This window comes from Tachypleus tridentatus, chromosome 1 (assembly GCF_004210375.1).
Source record: "Tachypleus tridentatus isolate NWPU-2018 chromosome 1, ASM421037v1, whole genome shotgun sequence".
Lineage (NCBI taxonomy): Eukaryota > Metazoa > Arthropoda > Merostomata > Xiphosura > Limulidae > Tachypleus > Tachypleus tridentatus.
This window is the reverse complement of record NC_134825.1, coordinates 122,964,077-122,985,717: the sequence shown is the minus strand read 5'-3', so window position 1 is coordinate 122,985,717 and position 21,641 is coordinate 122,964,077. Positions and strand designations below refer to the sequence as shown.

Below are 21,641 nucleotides of genomic sequence, written 5' to 3'. Positions count from 1 at the left end.
CTTTATACTTTGAGACAATTAGGACAATTTCAGTTGTCATCTTGTTAATTTGTTAAATGTTTGTGAAGGCAATTCTGATATAACATATGATATAATGTGTAGAATTTCACTATTTAAAAATATTATTTGCTTAACCTTGTGTGCATAGGTGTGGGTCAAAATGTGCATGTCTTGATTTTGTGTAGTAAGCCATTTAAGATGGTATTATGCATTTAGTATTAGAGTTATCAACACTGCATATTTCCTTCATTTCTGGTTTTGCAACAATTTATATTGTAGCTGAAAAATTACCACATACAATATACAGAAACATTTGAAGAAAATTTAGATGTGCATTTATGAGTTCATAGAAGTTATGTAAATGCAAGATGCAAACTGTATAATGTAAAAAAGTTTTTATACTCCAACTTGTGTGTTTGACTTAAACTTCAGCACCTTATAAAAAATTTTAGTACAAAACTTTACTAATACAATTGATATTTTGTATACAATAATAGGCTTGCTTTTGTGAATAAAAGCTTGACACTTTTCATGAAGAATAAAGATATATTTTGTAAGCTTGGAATTGTATCAATTTACTTCTGCAGTATTATCCCATGCACATTGAATTAATATATTGGATGTCTTCATTTTATGACCTTTCCATAGTTTTAATAATTAATTCATTGTTAATTGTAAAATTTGATGATTTCCTATAATATATAATTTTAATGTATAACTAGGTTGTTTTTGGGTAGAATGTTTCTAGTGAAGTTTACTTTAAGATCCTTTATTTATTTTATTTTTACATATTTTTGTATTAATTGTAATTTATACTGTATCTTAAGAGTGAAATAGCTATCTCTAACATCTTTGTATCCTGTACTTCTGCTTTATTAACAATTGTATATAACTTATGCTTTCGTTTTTCTACTGAAAAATATTAATAGCCATGCTCACACTTTCTTCTAACCACATGTAATACATAAAACCTTATTGAAAGGTTTGAATGTATATCAGTTTCTTATTCTTGAAAACTTTGTTGTTGTCTGTGTAAAGATTATTAACTAATGTGTGTGTGATAACGTTGATAATGCTTGAAAATTATCAAGGATTGTAAAACAGGGACATTGCAGAAATACTTGACATGCTGAGCAATTTCAAATGACCTTTAAATATATATCTGAATTCTAATATACTTCCCCCTCTTTCACGAGATAAGCTTTTCCAATTTTTTGCTGCACTCTGTTTGCGAATGTTTTCTTTCTTCTGGAGTTTCATCCCCTCCACCATTGGAATAAAAGATTCAAACACATATCTCATGAAGAACAACATGCATCATCTCTCCACCAATAAGAGAGCATCAGGTGACTTGTATGAATTCATCTACGAGTTACTACTGAACCATCACTTTTCATTTGGCAGTGCTAGAGTTCAGATGTCTTTTTTTTTTATTTGTTTCAGTTCTTCTACAGATTGGTTTAACTTAATTCAACTTTCAATAATTTTCAAGAAATTTTTATTTTCAATTTGAAAGCATTTATTTACACATTTTTTGCAACCAAATCATTTGGTTATTTGTTCAATTTCAAGCATGATTTTTGAAGTTAATGACACCACTTCAGGTTTGTCTTGTTTGTCTGATGCCATGCTTCAGGTCACGTGTGAGAGACCTATCAGGGAACTTGTCAACATTCATTTGCAGAGAAATTGTGTCTTAGAAGGGGCAACCTTTGTTTCCTCTTGAGCATTTCAATCACACCCTGCCTGAAGATTTTGTTTGACCTTTATCAGCTTTCTCAGGTTTTTATTTCTCAGATAAGTGATGTTTTGTCTATTGCTCCTTTTTCTTTTGACCCAGGTTCTTTTGTTTTTCATGATTCTGCCTCCTAACCTTATTCACTTATTCTTGTATTCCATTCACACTGAGCATTTCATTTACCATTTGGATAATGGAATTTAACAATCCACTCTTTTTTTTTATCATAGGGCAGCCTGTTCTTATCTTGACCAACAATTACTGGGTTTGGTTCTGCCTGTTTGGTGGACAGGTCCCAAATCTCCCATTCATGTAACAGGTGCTCAGTAATCCCATCTTCACCTTACCATGGCAGCTCTGTTACAGTGCCTTTCCTTGATGCATTGTCTGTCTAAAGCTCTTTACAGGAACCCTGAGGGGTTTTATGGCAATCTTCTTTCCTTCCTAACTTAAAAATTGTCCCATGTGTTATCTTTGGCTCTGTCCCTAGAAAAGTGGTTTCTTTGTTGTTGAGACCAGTCTCCTAGCTTTATATATAGAACCTTTGAATAGTCTCATTTTAGAGTCGAGGGTCACTTCAGTCCAATAACAATCCACCCTTTATCATCTGGTAGCCTATGTGTCCCAGTTGGAGTCAAGTGTGGCACTGATTTCAGTCTCACAACCCTTCCCTTCTTAGCCATTTTCTGTTTCTTCTTCCTGCAGTGCCTGTGTTTGTTGTTTTTTGTGATGACATATGATATAACAACTACTGTTTCACTAATTATTCAGTAGATTCAGGTGCAGGAGAAACTTATCTGATGGCCTTTACTCATTGGTGGAACTCTTTCATATCCAGTACTTTGGTTCACAGAGTATATTGTGTAATTTTGACATCCTATTTCTTACTCCTTCTCCCTTATCAGCTTTCCTGTTTTATTTTCTTCTCCCAGGATCCTTCATCATGCCAGTGTCTTTCTGAGATGGTACAAGACCTTCTCACACAACAGGCTGTCGACCCTGCCCTACACAGTTTTAGGGTTTACTCCCACCTGTTTGTGGTTTTCAAAAAGATTGGGACTAGAGACTGGACACTGACCCATTCCATCTCAATAATATGTTCATGCCTCATAATTTATCATGCAATCCTATTTTACTCTTCATTAGGCTTTATCTCTGGGTCTTTGGATAATCAAGAATGATGTATTCAATGCTTATATGCATATTCTCTTCTTGGAGTGTTCTCATCCTCATTTTTGGTTTCTCCATTGTAAGGTAGTTTTATTAATTTTGCACTATATCCTTTGGGCTGGCTTTGGTGCCTTATGTCTTTTGTTGGGTGGAACATTTTCATGACTTGTGGTTGCACTTTTACTTCCACATGGATGACTGGCTTCTTGCTGATTTCCAACAGAAATCAGCCAGTCATACTTGTCAGCTCATTTTTGAAGCTGCTTAGGTGAGCTGTTTATCAAAGTGGAGAACTCATTCCTTCATCCTACCCAGTGCCTCATTCATGTCCTTTTCTCAACACCTATCTCAGTCAGGCCCAACCTTCTCCTCTCTGGCTTTGTTTTGTGAAACTGGCCATTCAGAACAACTTGTCTGCTGCTTCATTTTCTGCTTGTAAGGTTTCTTTACTTTTGGGAATGCATATGCAGTCCCTTAAGTGAGTCTTTCATGACCAATAGACCCTTAGGTATCCTTTAGATTCTTCCATCACCCCTTCCTCCCTATATTATGAATGATCTCCAAATACAGTTAGACAAGGCTCATACTATTACAGGTTTCTCACTTCCTCCTCCATGGCCAGCATTGCATCTCTTCATGGATGCATCCTTTCACAGTTTGGATGTGTGGATCAATCACTGAATGGCTGCACAGATCTCTGTGTTTTCTCACTTTTAATCTTCTCATATGGACCCATGATCATCACATTTGTTTGATGGCACGTCATATACTGGTTGCTTTCAATCTTGTTATGTATCATCTAACTGTATTTATCTAATGGGATGATTCCTTCATCCCCTTATTTTTCTGTTACTTTGTGATTGGTGGGGTACCTCTCATATAGATGCATTTGTCATCTCCTTTAGTCACCAGTTACCTTTGTTTTGGTTCCCTGTTTTCCATCTTTGAGCTTTGGCTGTAAATTCCTTCTGTCAGGATTGGTTGAACGAGTTTCCTTATGTTTATCATCCTATCCAATTACTTCATTGGGTAATGTACCTTATCCACACCATTCTGTGAAAGTCCTTCTAATTGCTCCTTAATGGCCACTGCAGCACGGACAGGAGGTTAGGGAACTTAACTCATTATATAAGAGTTGCAGGTTTGAATCCCCATCACACCAAACATGCTTCCCTCTAGTCTTACACTGCTAAACTAGGGACAGCTAGCACAGATAGTCCTTGTGTAATTTTGCTCAAAACTTCAAAACAAACCAAACCCTCTAGTCTTATACTGCTATACTAGGGACAGCTAGCACAGATAGTCCTTGTGTAGTTTTGCTCAAAACTTCAAAATAAACCAAACCCTCTAGTCTTACACTGCTAAATTAGGGATGGCTAGTGCAGATAGCCCTTGTGTAGCTTTGTGTAAAATTCAAAAACATCTTTAAAGGCTAACTCAAACATGGTTTTCTCATTTATTCCAGTTATTGTTCTCTTTCCTTGTCTTCCTTCATCAGTCACAGTTGCCAATTCTGCACTTCACTTCCTCAGTCTTCGTGCCTGGCTCTTGTGTGGTTTAGCTTGTTCTATTTGTCCTTTATCCTCTGCTGTGTATCAGCAAAAATGAAATATGACCAATGGTTGCTGGCATTGGAATTTTTAATAACTTTTCGAGATCGGGGTCTTTGGCCTCCTTGATATCTACATAATAGGCAACCCTATCCAACACTTTTCATTTTTTTCATTACTTTAAGGTTTTTCCCCTCTCTCCTTACCCTTTTGATCCATTCTCTCTTGATACATTGGGTGTCTAGGCATTTGCTACTTCCATATTGGGAAATTAATGTTGTACTCTATTCCTTTACCTTGTCTTTATTTGAGCCTATGGCCTTATGTTCTTGGTTTTTACCTGTTCCTTAAGACATATTTCTTTCTCCTCCTGGCCCATGGGCAGTATCTGTCAGATATATTTGCTAAAGACATCACTTGCACACTGTACCATCCCACATATCTTATCCTTTATCTGGATCATTCTTTTCTTCCCAAGACCTTGGTCATCCATGTGGACAGCTCCTTTTTTTTAACCCATTTCTCTTCCTTCTCTCTCTCATCTACACCTTCATCCTGATCTGGATAGACTTCTATGTCTGAGTGCCCTGCATTGTTATATTTCCTATATGACTTCTTTCAGGAGATTTCATTCTCATATATTTATCCCCTGGCAACCCTCTTTTTCTCAGAATATCTTTCCCTTTACCTTTACCATTTGAGTTTCTCACTTAATCCAGTTGGCTTATTCCTCTTTGTCCCCTTCTAATGTACATTGTTCTTTGTTACATCCCATCAAATCTGCCACCTCACCTTTTCCCTTGCTTCTTGTCTTGGTTGGCCTTTGGAGGAGATTCTACACTCAGGCATATAGATCACCTCATAGACATTCTTCTCCCATTATCTCCATCATATTGTAGTTTCTGCATTTTCTACCTGTGGCTATAATTCAGACTTTGATATAGGTATAGCACTAGATAAGTCTTTATTAATTATTCATTTTCTTTTAGAGGCCCTTGGATCATACACTGTGGACAGCAGTAATCAAGTATTCTTTCTACAGAAGTCTGCACTGTATGCCGTGTTGATTTGCATTTTCTTTCCATAGCTCTGCATGGTCAAGTTTGAGACTGGTATTTCACAAGATCATTTGAAGGAATTAATAACCTCTTCATATATGCTTCATAAATAGGTTCATTCTGGCCTACACCACCCATGGATAGATTGGTTTAAGTAGGAGGGGATAGCTTTACATCCCTACCATGTTTTTATTGAATAAATTTACATGGCCTGCTTTTGAAAATAAGGTTTTATGATCACCCATTGCACTGTTTCAGGTGTAGGAGTCATTCCAAACTCTGCAGTGCTCTTTTCCACCCTTCCTTCCAGTAGGGTATGGGAGTTTTTACCATTTACCACTCCCAAGTTGCTGGGGTGGTTGACCATGGATATATCCTTCTGGATGGTTTCCACATAGATAGCTATAACCATTCAGTTCAGAGTAGGGTGGTAGTGTTCTGCTAGTGTAGAAGGTGTACCACCTTCTGGATTTAATGGCATAAACACAAAGTGAGATTCTCAATGCAGTTCATCTCTTCGATTGAGTACCCTTATCCTATCCTTATGCAGATATTGGTACCATGTAGGCTAGTTTTGGATATTGAGTGATCCAATCAACATAAGCTCTCACACAGATATGGGAGTGTACATCTTCCTCCTTTGATTTTTCTCTCTGTGGCATGGGTCACCAAGGTTACACATAGGCTCTTTCCATCTCTATTCTGGGCATACCATCACTTTCTGTTGTGACAGTGATATTATTGACATTTGGATGTTGTCATAGGATGGACTTCTCTCAGATATCGAACACCACATTCCTGTATCCTTGGCTGAATAAAAAAAATAATAGATAATGAATTTTTAACATTGAAAATTTAAATAACCTTTTTAGCTTCAATTTCCAGTCAGTCAATATATAAACCTTGGGTTGATTCAACCCGAGGTTTTTATATTTTAATAAAATTTGTATGCTTTGAAACCTTGGAAAGTGTTACACTTACTAATATTTTGAGAGTGTGTTTGCACAGAAACACAAGTTTTTTCTGCATGTAACTTCACAGTTTTGATCTCCATGTTTTCATAACCATCATAATGCTAACTCTGATTAGGAAACAAGGTTACAAAGATAAATGTTGAATATGCTCAATGTAACAAAAGTATTCATATTGATTATTTTCAGTATATCACTAATCTTTGGAAAATGAATTAGAACACCTCTATTTAAAATGTGTTGGTATGCAAATCAGGAAAAAAAAATCTGTAAATAGTTGTTTGAGAAATCTTTGAAATAATAGTACATTTTTATCACAGCAGTTCATGTAATTCACAGTTCAAATTAGTTTGTTATATACCCGTAACTTCATTTTAACTTGGCCAGAAATGTTTTTTTTTCTAATGTATGTGAAAGAATATGCTGTCATTACAGTATAAAATGTATATGTTTGTTTTTGAACCTCTCCTTTAGAATTAATGATGGTTTCTTCTTTTCATTGATGCTTTGAGATTGATTTTATGGTTTATGACCCTATTTCTTAGTCTCTACCATTCATTATCTTTAAAAAGTCAATGATAACACAGCTTATGTTTTGTATCTGTTACATTTAAGTGTTCATTTCTAGTTTAATTGCATCTTTTATCATAAATATAGATATGTAGTACTTTCATTTGATTTTTTTTTCATATTATTTGTCCATGAAATTCTTTGCTCTACTTAAAAGATGAGGGACATGGAATAAAATTTACATTTTATGAGAAATATATAATTTAAGACTTTATTGGCAAAAGTGCTATCGTGTTTCTACAACTACCTCTTATTTGTTTGTGTTGAAATTAAAAATGCAAAAATATTTGATTTTTCAGTCCTTATCACAAGGATGGAATGGAGATCCAGTTCACCGATCTTCAACAAATAGCTCTTCACTTAGGTTTTCTAGTCAAGGTAGATTTGTTTAGTGTTATTTCAAATTAACATTAAGATTGGAAATAAATGACCAATATATATTATTTTTAGTGATATTAAATGGTTTTACTTGAATTTAGTATAGGTATATTTTCAATAGGTTTCCCTGCGTATAGATTTTAGAGGCAAAGAAATCAATTTTAAACAGCAAAATAAATATTGTACAGAATTATCTTAAATTTATCAAACTGTATGCTTCAAACTGTTAATAAAGATTAAATACATTTTTATGTTTTTCATCTGATAGCTGTGACCAAATGACAAATATCTGATCGCTTGGGCAGTGTCTTAAAATTACAAAATTATTAATTCATCTTGGTCTCTATGAAAAGCATTATAGATTTTGATAGAAGTTAAATTTATTAATTGATCATTAGATTCCAACAACATTATATGAAAAGCACAAAATTTGTTATTTGGATGATACATTTACACAGTTTCTTATCTTCTATGTAGGACTTGCATCCACAGTTTCAGGCAGAAAATCTGAACATGAGAGACGATCTTCCCGTAGCAGTAATGCATCTACTCGCAGCTCATCTAAAAAGTTTAAACCCATAACTGAAACAAATTTTCACTTGGACAACAACAATGGTATTATAGGAAATTTATCAGTGGCTGACTGCTCAGTTATTGATTCTGAATGTGTGACTGATTATTGCAGTGAGAAATTGACTGCATACAATACAGCTTGTCAGCCAGTCAGTCTGGAATCAAATGAACATCTATCTGAAACAAATGGCAAATTAGGTCCTTTTCCTGATCACATCTATGAAGCAATAGATGAGGAGAATCACAAGGGATGTGTGCCAACAAAGTGGCACCCACAGCCTTATCGTTCCTGTACTGTAGCCTCTGATGGACATACCAGGAACAACTCTGACTGTAGCCACCAGTCATCATCTAGCCTTGCATGTGATCAGCACCCACTACTTTCTCATGCATTTCCTGAAAAAAATACTTTTGTCTCTTTAAATCAAGTGTTGAATAGTGTGCCTTGTAATGCACCTCTGCCTAATAAACAAAGTCAACAACCTATTCCATGTCTACAGAACACACAAAATCTGGCATTTTCTGAGAAACCTAAAACTGTAACAGGAATGAAAGTTAAAAATACATGTCTGAGTGGATTAATTCATCCTGAGGTTTCTAACCATGAATATCTTGACGGACATCTTCACAGTTTACCTAATCTTCACCAAAGATCAGGGGAATTATTTCAGCAGATAAATAAGTATCCTAGTGACAATGCCATGGTGATGGCAGTGCTAGATGGTGAACGAGTTGTATGTAAACTTCAACCTGAGGCCTATAGAAGCTCTTGTAATACTTCTAGTACACCACATTGTCACACAGTCAGTGAGTTGAGCACAGACTGTTGATGAGATTCCAGATATCTTGTACAGAAACTTTTGTCTGCGTTGCCAAAAGTGTTGAGCTTATTACTCTTTTTACCCTTTCAAACTGCCTCTTTTTTCTTGTGAAAGTAACATCTCCACTTAAGAATTGTGTTTATAGATTTTTGATTGTTTGTTCCACTTTATTAAGTCTCCTGTGGTTTTGTCATTTTGTGGACATAATAAAATGCTACTGTGTATGAATAAGACTTAAACCATAAATAACTTGCAAGCTCACATACCAAAGGAGTCTATACCAACTGTAATTAAAAGAAAATGTTTTTGATTCTTCATTAGTACTTTAAGTTAGTAAGTCTTTCAGTGTACTTTGGGTGACACCAGGTATTTGTAAAGCTACTGTAACAACTGCGTATGTTATTGTGTAATGAAAATAATTATTTCTGATAATTATTTGTAAAGCTACTGTAACAACTGCGTATGTTATTGTGTAATGAAAATAATTATTTCTGATAATTGTGGCTTCAATCACGGATGTGTGAAAGGTTGTAAACTTTTTGTGTTACTTTGACCTCATTGTAGTTTTTATGATACAATTTACATAATTTAATGAACTTTCATGCTTAATTGTAGTATGTTGCTAAATTATAACATCCTTTACTGTTAACAGTATCCTTCTAATAATACCATTTATTCAGATGGGGATGGACATTTTATAATAAATGCATATAAAAGTTTGTGATGTAAAGGAAACAAAAACTGTTTCACATTATTTTATATGTTGAGTTTGTAGATACTGCACAAGGACATATAGATTTAGTTACTATACCTTATTATAAGCACTTTATTATCATATTGTTGTCTTGTTGACCAATGTTAGATCCAAGTTATATTTACAGCTTAAATAGGTTTATACTTGAATTAACTAGATTCAAATTAGTTTCAGAAAATTAATGTGTGGTATGTTTTATTAGAAACCTTTTTTAATGCTAAGAAAATATTTTGTTCATAAGTTAGTTCATGAAAACATCTTTCAGAAAAACAAATTGAGCATTATATAGTAGTCACATAAAGTTTCTACTATAGATATTAACATTTGAGTTTGATCTGTATGAGTAAAAGTTTTGAATTGTGTTACTCTATCTGAAAAACATAATAGGGTTAATATTTAACACAAACACACAAATGTTCATGATGTTTGCCTACATTAAACAGTCTTTTCCAGTTTAAATATTATAGCTCAGTATTTTTGAAAATAGTTTTGTGGAACATGTTATCATTTACTGTAGTTAGAAATTACATCACTTTTTTTTACTTTTCTTATTATCTCTATCTTTATTTAAAGATTCTGGTGCATAGATAATCCCTTTAGCAGTTACTGAAATACTTCTCCTGTGACAACCAAAAGTTTGTTTTAGAATATATTAAAATTTGATAGTCATCTGTGTAAGTAATGTTAACCCACTGTTAGGCCTAGCCACTTCATTTGTTTTTATATATGTATATAGATCTATATATGGTAAGTATCAGTAACTGCTCATGAATAAAACTGTTTTATTTACTGCAACTAAAAACAAATTTAATGTTAATTATATTTGGTTATATCTAGAATATAGTGATAAGTGTTAAATATTTTTTAACCCTTAAACAAGAGGAATGCTGTAGGTAGCACCATCAATTGATGATGGCTGCCATTTAAGGGTTAATAGCTAGTTCCATAAGGAAAGAGAAAGTTCTCAAATTCCAGTATTAACTTTATTTGGACTGTCTTAGTTGTATAAAATACACTTACAGATTGTTGAAGTCTTACACTATGAAAAACTTAGCATTCAGAAAATGTTTGGAAAACAGATATTAATTAAGATATTATAGACCAAAATATTAAATGATAACTTACAAACATCGATATTCTATTGTGATAAAGGATTCAAACACATGAGGGCTGTTCAAAAAAGAATATAGTGACTTGTGTAATAGGAGGCTAGGGGCTTAACATTTTGCCAGATGTTCTTAGATTATGATGTAACAGTTTGCTGAAACCAGAAATATTTGGAAGTATTTCCTGACAATGAAATTGGATGAGTTTAAATAAACTATCAGCAACTACGTGGATAGAAAGGTTTTGTTTGTGGTAATACAACTGTTTTCAAAAGTGGATGGAATGGAGAATAACTGCTATGTGCTATAGTTGTTTAAATGTAAGAGAACTATGTCCCTTTTCTGTAAATTGTGCTTTTGATTTATGTCCTTTATACAACTGAAATTAGCCATCAGGGAAAAGTTAAACTTTTAAGTTAAAGCATTTCAACAAACTTTTCAAAAATACACAAATGCAAGTTATGAAACACGTTGGAAATTATTTGTAATGCAAGACAAAATGTTGTACACATGAAGGAAGACTGTTCATGTAGACAGGGGCGTAGATCCTGGAGGGATGGGTAGGATACATCCCCCCTACAGTTTGGTCTGTTGAATTGTTTTATTGCATCACAGGCCTACAAAATATGTTTGTTCTTACCAATCGAATTACATAATTAGGCCTAGATGTAGGCTTTTTCAGTAGCCAAAATGTACATCTTTAATATAGGCGTGCTTCTAAGCTTTTCGATCTAAGCGATTGTGGCCCGGCGTGGCCAAGCGTGTTAAGGCGTGCGACTCGTAATCCGAGGGTCGCGAGTTCGCGCCCGCGTCGCGCCAAACATGCTCGCCCTCTCAGCCGTGGGGGCGTTATAATGTGACGGTCAATCCCACTATTCGTTGGTAAAAGAGTAGCCCAAGAATTGGCGGTGGGTGGTGATGGCTAGCTGCCTTCCCTCTAGTCTTACACTGCTAAATTAGGCACGGCTAGCACAGATAGCCCTCGAGTAGCTTTGTGCGAATTTCAGAAAACAAAAACAAATTAAGCGATTGTTCCTAAGTATCAGTCAGTAGGCCTAAGTATACATGCAAGTATCGTGACAACAAGATTACTCTGTGACTGCATGTTTACAGCTTTCAGGTTCATGTAATCAAAGATTACCAATTTGCAAATTGAACATCCCACATAAGTGGTTGGAAAAATCACCCCCCCCCCCCATCGGGTGTAAAAAAAGCTACGCCCCTGCATGTAGATATATAGGTATAAGGGGTGGCTTTTAGTTATCATAGTTGCAACAATGAAAGACATAAGAAAAATATTATAGTAAATACAGCTGAAAATAGGATATTACACTGAAATAATACGTCATAAACTGCTGAAGTATTTCATCATGTTTTCAGAAATTTCAATAATAGTTGTGTTTATATCTTAATTCATTTCTTTTCCACCCAAGATGTGTGCAAGTTTTCAATGGGACTTAGGTCAAGTTGATGATTTTGTCAGTACATGATAGTAAATGGTAGCATCTAGTCATTTGTGTACAACTGTTTTGTCTGAAGTATTGAATAAAGAAGTGGAGGAGTCTATCCACCATTCTGCCTTCCTAGTTTAGCAAGATTCCTCATTGGATGAATAAGGTATTTTTAGTATTTCCATCCTTCATAATATTATAAAGACTTCTCTTTTATTTTTATTTTTTGATAATTATAAGTGAGATTGTTGGAATGGACAAACAATGTACATAAGGATTTTCAGTATTGACTATTTTATCTTAACGTTGGGTAAATAATCTTTTGAGCTCTTTCTCGTAAAGTTTTGTTGTGTTTATAGCTTGATTCGTTTCCGTTCCACCCAAGATATTTACGTTTTCTAGGGGGTTTAAGTCAAATTGATTATTTTGCCACTACATGATACAGTATAATTATATGATGATACGGAGTAAATGATTCACTGTTTGTTTTGCTGTTTCAGCTTGTTTTCCCGATAAAGAATCTGAATCACTTGGCTTTTGAGCTGTGTCAGTGTGGTACTGATAATTGTTTACTTTTCTTTGTCTTAATTCAACTCGGAACATCCTTTCATTATCTTTTCGTGTATGTTTCCAAGGGTGTTGTATTATGTTGGTTAGAATGTTAGCCTCATTTCCAGATCGTTTTGGTTTATCTTCGCATTGGCCGATGTGATAGGTCGGGTAATTGGTTTTGTGAAGTTACACTAATTTTCGGTACGTTGGAGGCTACCTTTCTTTAACGAATTTGAACAAGTAAGGCCTAGTTCTCCGATTTGACGCGCAGCTTTCTTTGGAAGTCATCTTGTAAATTTCAGAATGTTACTGTTAAGACTTTTAGTTCGTTAATTAATATGAATGGATCCTACCAGAGAGTAACTAAAACCGTTGCTAAAAGTCTGTGGTTTGTTTCTTTGTAAGGTCAGATAAATATTAGTTTTTACTAATTCATTTGCCCTACGAATGTCCAGATGACTTGACCTAGTATGACTAGTGATATTACGAGAAGATCTATGTTATTCTAGCAAGAGCAGTGTCGTTACAAGTGAATCCAGTTATCAACAGCTCTTCAGTATCTAAGTATTACGACGTTTGACCTTGCTTTTGATTTGTGATGACAGACGTATTGCCATATTTCTAAAGATTTTCATTGTTGTAATTTAGTTATTTTTCTATATTCTCTAAAGGAAACGTGTTATTTCTTCCTTAGTTTAATAAGTGAAATTAAGTTGTTCTCTTGCAGCATCTACAATGATCGTATATATAAAACATGAATGGAGAATATAAACGGCTTGTGGTTAGTGCGCTCGATGAGCAACTAACTTCCTGGTCGGAGGATCGAAACTCAATATGCTCGTCCTTTCAATCTTAGGGGCATTATACGGTGACGATCATCCGCACTCTTTTCGTTGGCAAAAGAGTAGATCAAGAATTAGCGTCCTATGATATTGTCTTCCCTCCGGTTGGCAGTTCAAATTGAGAAACAATATCATAATACATAGTCTTAGTAGCTTCGTAAACAAACATCAATACAAAGGGTATAATTTTTACATAACGTTATTTTATTTATAAATTGCGAATAATGATAAAATTTACGGTTGTGTAACAGACAGAACTATGTACGTTGGCACATGCACAACTTTTATGCTAAGATGGTCCAGTAAAGGCTCAAAACGTAATTGATTTTGTAATTGTCGCTTTCACTGCAAATACACATCGAACTCTGTATTATTTATTGTATCTTAATAAATTGTATTTCTATGGTGAGTAACATAAAAGTACGTAAACATTTCAGTAAGAGTTGCATCTTGTGCGTGGTCGGTTTTAGCCAATAATTTAAATCCGAGCAGTCCTATAGGTATCTATTATACTATGCATCATATCAAAACATTATTTAGTGATTATCATGTTATGTCTTTTTACAGAGTGGTGTTGTAAATTGTGCTTTTATAACTTAAAAGTGTAGTGGCTTTATGTAAAGTTAAGCTTTTCATCAATTCAAGTCATTAAACCAGCATATGTGTGCACTTGTGTTGTGATATCCAGTTAAGGGTGTGATGTGTAAAAGTTCAAAGTGTAATTTTACGAAATAGTTTTATTGTTTGTTTAATTTAAAGCAACGTTTTAAACAACTTTAAACATTTACTAATCTACAAGTGTTTTGGAGTTATTGGGTGTGTCGAATCGTAAAAAAAAGTAAAACGAATCATACAGTTTTCCCATACCTATATAAATGAAGAAGAATAACTTCCACAAAGTGTAAAGAATGGCAAGTACTTGTGTTAAAATAACATCTCGTGTAAACGCTTAACAGCTACATGTATGCGTTATGTTACATACCCTAGTATTTTATTGCGAAAATACAGCAAGTGTTAACTTGCTACCAACTGTAACTGAATGTAGGACCTAAAAGCAGCACACATTCTTTCTGAAAAAGTTTGACGAATCAAACTTTTTGCACAAGTGGATTTTTTTTTTATATAAGACTAAACGTCATAGAAGTTAATGAAGTAGAATACGAACCATTCCATGAAAAAAAAAAGAAACAACATACACGAAAACATTGAAAGTAAAATATAAAATATATTTTTCAGTAATCTGAGAATGAGCTACGTATTGGAATAGGAAATAAGCGATTATGTACAATTCACTGCTATTTGTAATCTAATCAAAAGCAATATCCTCACATTTAACATCCTCTCAGAGAGATTAAAGTAAGAATGTGTTTTGAAAAATGAAGCAACAATAACCTTGTTGGATAAGTATGGAGTAAGAGAAGTAACAATAATAACACTATGTAACACTAATTTTATTCCTGGATAGTATGTGTTATTTCTTAATTGCTTATGTTGTAAAAGTAAATAAAATGGCCATTATTCCCCTCAAACTTTGCTTTTGGGACCTGGATAATGAAATTTAGAAACTAACATGTTTTCTATGTAAAAACGGACAAATTTGCACTTTTTCATTTACATAAGGTCTGAATAAAACATATGAATCAAGATGTACATGTATTTGTACTAAAGTTATACAAAATTGTTTAGAAGTGAGTAGTTACTCGAGATTTTCGACTGTAATGTAGATCAGTTTCACGTATCAGCCCCCAAATATAGTCTCCCATCATGTTTTCGTTATACGCTCCCAGGTCACAAAAGCAAAGTTTAAAGAGAAAAGTAGGTCTTTTCCGTTTACTTTAGGCATAAGCAATTGGGGAAATAACACTTTCTGCCCAGGAAAAAGAAAAAGTAAAACAATTTGTTACATAGTGTTATTGGATAGTTATGGAGTGAATTCCAGAAGATGAAATAAAAACTGTGGCAAGTAGTGACTTGATGACTTGTAAAACTGATTAACTCTATATACATACAAGCAAATATTTTCTCATCAACTATTGACAATACAAAAATCGAAATGTTAACTTAGTGGTCTTTAAAACCTATTTTGTTTTGTTTTACATTATCGAATCAAATACCTTAAGTAGAACATCTAACAAAAATAACTTGGACTCACAAAACGTATAAAACTTTAGATCGTAAAGAGTGAATGTTACTACAATGTTTAAACAATTGATCTTTGAGTTGTGCGAAAATAAATGCTACAACAATTAAAGAATAAGCAGTCAAAGCGGGTAGAATTAGTAACCTGGGACATGAATAGTGAAATATATACAAAGCAATAAAACAAACGAGAAAATACAGGATAAAGTAATTTAACTTTAAGATTGTTTTCTACAATACAAACCTTAGTTATTTGATTTCGCAAAAAACAGTTTTTACAAACGGGATAACAGTGGTGGCTATTTGTACGAGACTGTTTATCCATATACATGACAAAAGTAATTTTAAAATAACTGAATTTCTTAAATTATTTTCAAAACATCACTTTCTTTTCGTAAGTATATCTGGTTTACTTGCAGGAAATCATTATTCATAAATATGATTTTAAAGATATACTTGAAAGCTTTTACTTAGGTGTTATTCCATTACAACGCCTCTAACCAAATTTGGGGTTTACGATCGTTATATAAACGCATTATACAACAAACAATTCTAAGGAATCAATAGCAAATGACATAACAAACATTAAAGCACGAACATATACAAGGAGAGTTGGAACAATATGTTATTTTTACAGCATAAATCGTGTACTGTACGTGTGTGTGTGTGTGTGTGTGTGTGTGTATATATATATACATATAAAATCAGATAATGATTTTGAGAAATAACATCTAAATATGATATTTCTATAACATAAAAAATACTATGAAGTTACCATGCGTCAATTTCGCCACAATTCGAAACGTTCAGAAATTGATTTTTTTACGAAAATAGGTTATTAAACCTAAAAGTATCGGATATGAACTAAAATTATTAAAATCACTTCCTTGGGTAATTAAAAAAATGTTCCAAAATCATAAATAGTTAAGGTAAGGGTAAACGTCAATTATTTATATAATAAGTTACAGTAAAAGTACTATCTAGTACATAATCCTTCAGTATAGCTTGATGTGACACCAAATGTAAGGTGATAACAAAATACTGATCTACTTCTATAACTATGAAAAAAAAAAAAAAAAGCTTTTTCGCAGCAGATGTTATAGGGATCACCTTTTAGTTGCTTACTTTGTTTATCATTTGCATGTATTTTTACGTATTTATTTGTTTGCTTGCAAAGCACAAAGCTACACAATAGGTTATACGTGCTCCGTCCATCACGAGTATAAAAACCTGGATTATAGTGCTGTAAGTCCACAGACTATTTTTTATTTTTATCATATTTTAACTACATACAAATTAGTATTCATCTTGCGTTTGGGTCCCTTAATCTGCTATTGTCTTTACGGAAGACTATTTCTCTTTTGCTAATAACTTGGACTCAATACTTGGTTATTTTAGTGGAAATTTTTATGCACTGTCCCTTCGACTGGAGTTTTACCAACTAGAAACTTGAATCAACTATTAGAGGGATATCAAGGTTTTATTTACATTTATGCTACATTGACTGAATGTTATCCATAAGGCTAACGCAGAAGACTTCCTTTATCTTTCTTGTTATTGTATGTGGCACATGTTCTATTATTTTGATATTGTTGCAATTTAATCGTAAATTTTTCTTTCTTTCATGATGAGCAATTGCAAAAACATTTATATTGTTCGCTTTCTATTTATTTAAAATGTGTTTTAGATTGATGAAAACCTGATATTTAGTTAAAGGAGTAATCCTTTATTGAGCAATGAGGATTTAACAACCAGTAAAACTAACCAAAATGAAACTTGAATAATTGTAGAACTGAGACAGAATAAATGTGAAAAAAACTTGTAATGCGCATCAATGATTAATAAGCCTAACAGTTGTAAGTAAATGTGTAATTTCACAACTTCTTTTATTTATTTCACTTCTAATAAATATTTAAAAAATATTTGTGTTATTATGTTTATTAGCTATATTGAACACTAACTGTTTAGCTAGGTATCTGTTGGTTTATCATTTACATGTTTGTGATGTCTCGACGACACATTAAATTCAATTCATCTTCATGAATTGTGTGTTGTTTCAAAATATCAGCGTCCTCACTAACCAAGGATAAGATTTTTAATTGATTTATTTGGATTGCTTTTTAACTCGCTGCTTACTACGCTTATAAACAACAATTAGTTGATGCAGGATTATTATTAGATAAACAATAAAAGTTCTCATATTTTAATATTTCATTATTCAACTTGTTTTGAAACGGGCAATGTTAAGAAGTATGAAAGATATATTTTTCTCATAGTGATACAAAATTCCAAACTCACTTGAGAGAGACATACATGGTAGTAAAAGAGTTAACAGAGGCTGTGTTTACTTGAGTTGTATTGGATAGATAACCGTTCATGCTAAAAAAGATGAGAGCTCTGGTAGACAGCTACAATATGCTAACTGTAGAACTGGAAAATGCCTAAACTGGTGAAACATTAAACATTTTACAGTGATAAAAATACACTTTTTCCAGGCATATATTTCTTTTATTAATCATGCAGAATATGAAGAAAAACAACCGCAATTCAAAATAGTCTGAAATCGTTTCTTTGATCTAAACAAACCTACCTGTTTACGAATTCTACAGAACTACATTGATTAATTTGTACTGCAAACAACGACATTCTAACTGTACTTTTAGATTACCAAAATTCACCCTAGCCTACGAATTCTGATATTGAACTTAAAGCATCTAAGAAAGAATTAACATCGGCCTAAACTCCTACTTTCATACATCTTTAAATAGAAATCCTTAAAGAAATGATAATGAGGATTGTGAAAACAAACTAACAAACAAACAAAACATTTGCATACAACAGTTTATGAACAACTTTTATAACTTTTGTTATACTGTCGTATAGGTTATTTTATTTTATACATTGGACACCTGCTTTTTAGATTCTACTGAATTTTATTTCAGAGACACATAAATCTGGTCTAGTTTAAGTGTATAATTAGCCCTATAACAGGATTCGGTAAAGAGTATTATTTATTATATTGGCTAACACCACCTTTATGTAGAGAGATGAAACAGTTCGATGGCTCTAACGAGGTTTTATTTCTGGTACTTTCAAAGTTCCTGTAAAGTTCTGAGTTTTCTTTTAACCCTTTGTTTCCTGTTACACACATGCTTCATTATTTTCATTTTGCAACTAAGTTTAGAATAAAGTTATTTTACTTTCAACTTCTATGTATCTTAATAAGTTCACTTTTAACCCAGTTTTTCGATCATTAATTTTTCTAGCGTATTTTTATCTGTCGCAGTGCGTGTTTATTTTATTGTAGTCGTGTCTAATTTGTCAATAAAGTGTATTTTTCTTTGCATTTTACAACCCAGTTTTTCTTCCATTATTCAAAAACCTGTAATAAATCACTACTCGCTTTTTCCCGCGGGCTAGGAACTCAAATCTTTTGTTGTTGAGGTGATAAAGATTGCTTTTTTCATTCCTGGTTCTCAAACACCACCATGTCGATCTTTTCTGGTTCTACGAACAAGATGTAGTTGTCGTGGAAGTGTTAGTTTGTTTATCTCATGCTTCTTGTGAACTATTTTACAAAAGTTAATTTTGTTTTTAGTTAAACCTATGCCAGAAAAAAGCTTGCACATTACATAGTGTGTGTGTGCAGCTCAGAGGAACAGACAGTTTCAAACAAAATTTTTCTTCTTATTTATTTTCTATTTTGTAATATATTTTATTTTATCGTAATCTGCATCACTTTTCAATATGCAGAATTTGTCTTTTTTGTATTTTTAAGTAAACTATCAAAAGTCATTACTTGTTCTTTTTCCATATAGTGTTTTTGAGATTCGTCCTATGGTAGTAATCAGATGACTGTGTGGGTTTGTTTTTAATTTCACGCAAAGCTACATGAGGGTTATCTGCGCTAGCCGTCCATAATTTAGCAGTGTAAGACTAGAGGAAAGGCAGCTAGCCATCACCACCCACTGCCAACTCTTGGGCTACTTTTTACCAATGAATAGTGGGATTGGCTTTCACATTATAACGCCCCACGGCTGAAACGGCGAACATGTTTAGTGTGACTCGGTGTGTTCTTTCTATTATGAAATTTAGAATATTGCATATACACTTGATTATGTTGTTACTTGTGATTTAACTTATCTAAAGATGGTCACTTTTAACATGTTAAATTAATTTTCTTCGACATTGAGAGAGTGACTGTGATACCATACACTTTCGCTCATACTGTCCAAAGGTTCGTTTTGGAATTACTTGAGAGATAGAGCAGTTATGTATAAATAATGAGACGATTCATTGTTATGAAGTATTTATTAGTAAATACTTAATGTATGAGAAAAGTTATTTTTGAACAATTCTAAAAACAATTAATCTTTTTTTCACACATTCATTTTTGTTTAAACTTCATGTAGATTGTTTTTCTGCAGTTCGCGCAAAGCTACGCGAGGACTATCTGCTCTAGCCATCCCACATGTAGCAACGTAACACAAGAGGAACGGCAATTAGTGATTACCACCCACAGCCAAATTTCGGGTTACTTTTTTACCAACGAATAGTGGAATTGACCGTCACAATATAACGCCCCTACAGCTTAAAGATCGAGTATATTTGGTGTGGCGGGGATTCTAGCCCACGACCCTCGGATTACGAGTCAAGCACCTTAACCATTTGGCCATGCCGGGCCTCATGCGGATGTACTGATAATAAATAATGGTTCTTGAAATAACAAATAAATCTAATGGATGATTAAAAAATATGTTAAACATATTAGTAAATGTTTTCGTATCAGAAACTAACGATAGAAATTATTTACTATATGAAGAAATTAAATAGTTGTCATCCTTGCATAATGCAAAAGATTTTAATGTTGAGAAAAATATTAAGTTCATTATCCATAAGACAAAAGTGCTTTTTGAAAATAACCTTAAGTAATTTTTATTCAAATAAATGTATGTATATACTATTGTATACTTAATTACATTTTTCATCATTCCATTTCTTCTTACTTTAATTTTATTGTTATTTTTTCTTGTCTGTTTTTTTTTTTTATTTCGCGCAAAGTTACACATTAGCCGTCTCTAATTTAGCAATGTAAGACTAGAATGAAGGCAGTTAGTCATCACCCGCCCTCCAAATCTTAGGCTACTCTTATACCAACAAATAGCGGAATTAACCGTAACAATATAATGCCCCCACGGTTGAAATGGCGAGCATGTTTAGTGTGACGGGGATTCGCACCCTCAAATTACGAGTCGAGAACCTTAACCACCTGGCTATGCCGGGCCTATTTCTTACTTGTCAATATTTTTGTGTGAATGCATTTCTTCAAACCTATTACAAATATTTACGTGATGTGTAGGATATAATATAGTGTAGGTGTGTGTGTTTTCTTATAGCAAAGCCACATCGGGCTAACTGCTGTGCCCACATAGGGGAATCGAACCCCTGATTTTTGCGTTGTAAATATATAATATAGTTGCTGCATGGTGGATTGTGATCAGAAGGTTTAAGGTTCGTGCGTGTAGTATGCAAAATAAACACACTTCAAACTTACAGCTCTGGTTACATTATAAAAATGACGGTCTCTCTTGCTATTCAGTAAAGAGTGACTAGATAAGTGGCTGATGATACTAACTGGTGGGCCGAACATGGCCAGATGGTTAGGGCGCTCGACACGTATTCTGAGGGTCGCGGGTTCGAATATCTCACACCAAATATACTCGCACTTTCAGCTGTGGGGGCGTTATATTGTTAAGTCAATCCCACTATTCTATGGTAAAAAAGTAGCTCAAGATTTGGCGGTGGGTGGTGATGACTATTTGCCTTCACTCTAGTCTTACACTGCTAAATTAGGGACGGCTAGCGCAAATAGCCCACGTGTAGCTTTGTGCGAAATTAAAAAACAAACAAACAATAACTGGTTGTCCAATTTCTATTTAACAATTGTAAATTAAAGGTCACTATATTT

At 33.5% G+C, this 21,641-nt stretch overlaps 1 protein-coding gene across 3 annotated transcripts in view; it reads left to right on the top strand.

Annotated features, from left to right (window-relative positions):
- Positions 1-14,203, top strand: part of LOC143222583 (latrophilin Cirl-like) — a 104,278-nt gene extending 90,075 nt beyond the window's left edge. For all 3 annotated transcript variants that reach the window (XM_076449287.1, XM_076449277.1, XM_076449285.1), the window contains 2 exons: positions 7,357-7,435; positions 7,913-14,203. In XM_076449287.1, coding sequence (XP_076305402.1) covers positions 7,357-7,435; positions 7,913-8,838 — 1,005 coding nt within the window. In that variant the 3' untranslated portion in view covers positions 8,839-14,203. The remainder of the gene's footprint in view (positions 1-7,356; positions 7,436-7,912) is intronic.
- The last annotated feature ends 7,438 nt before the right edge of the window (positions 14,204-21,641 follow it).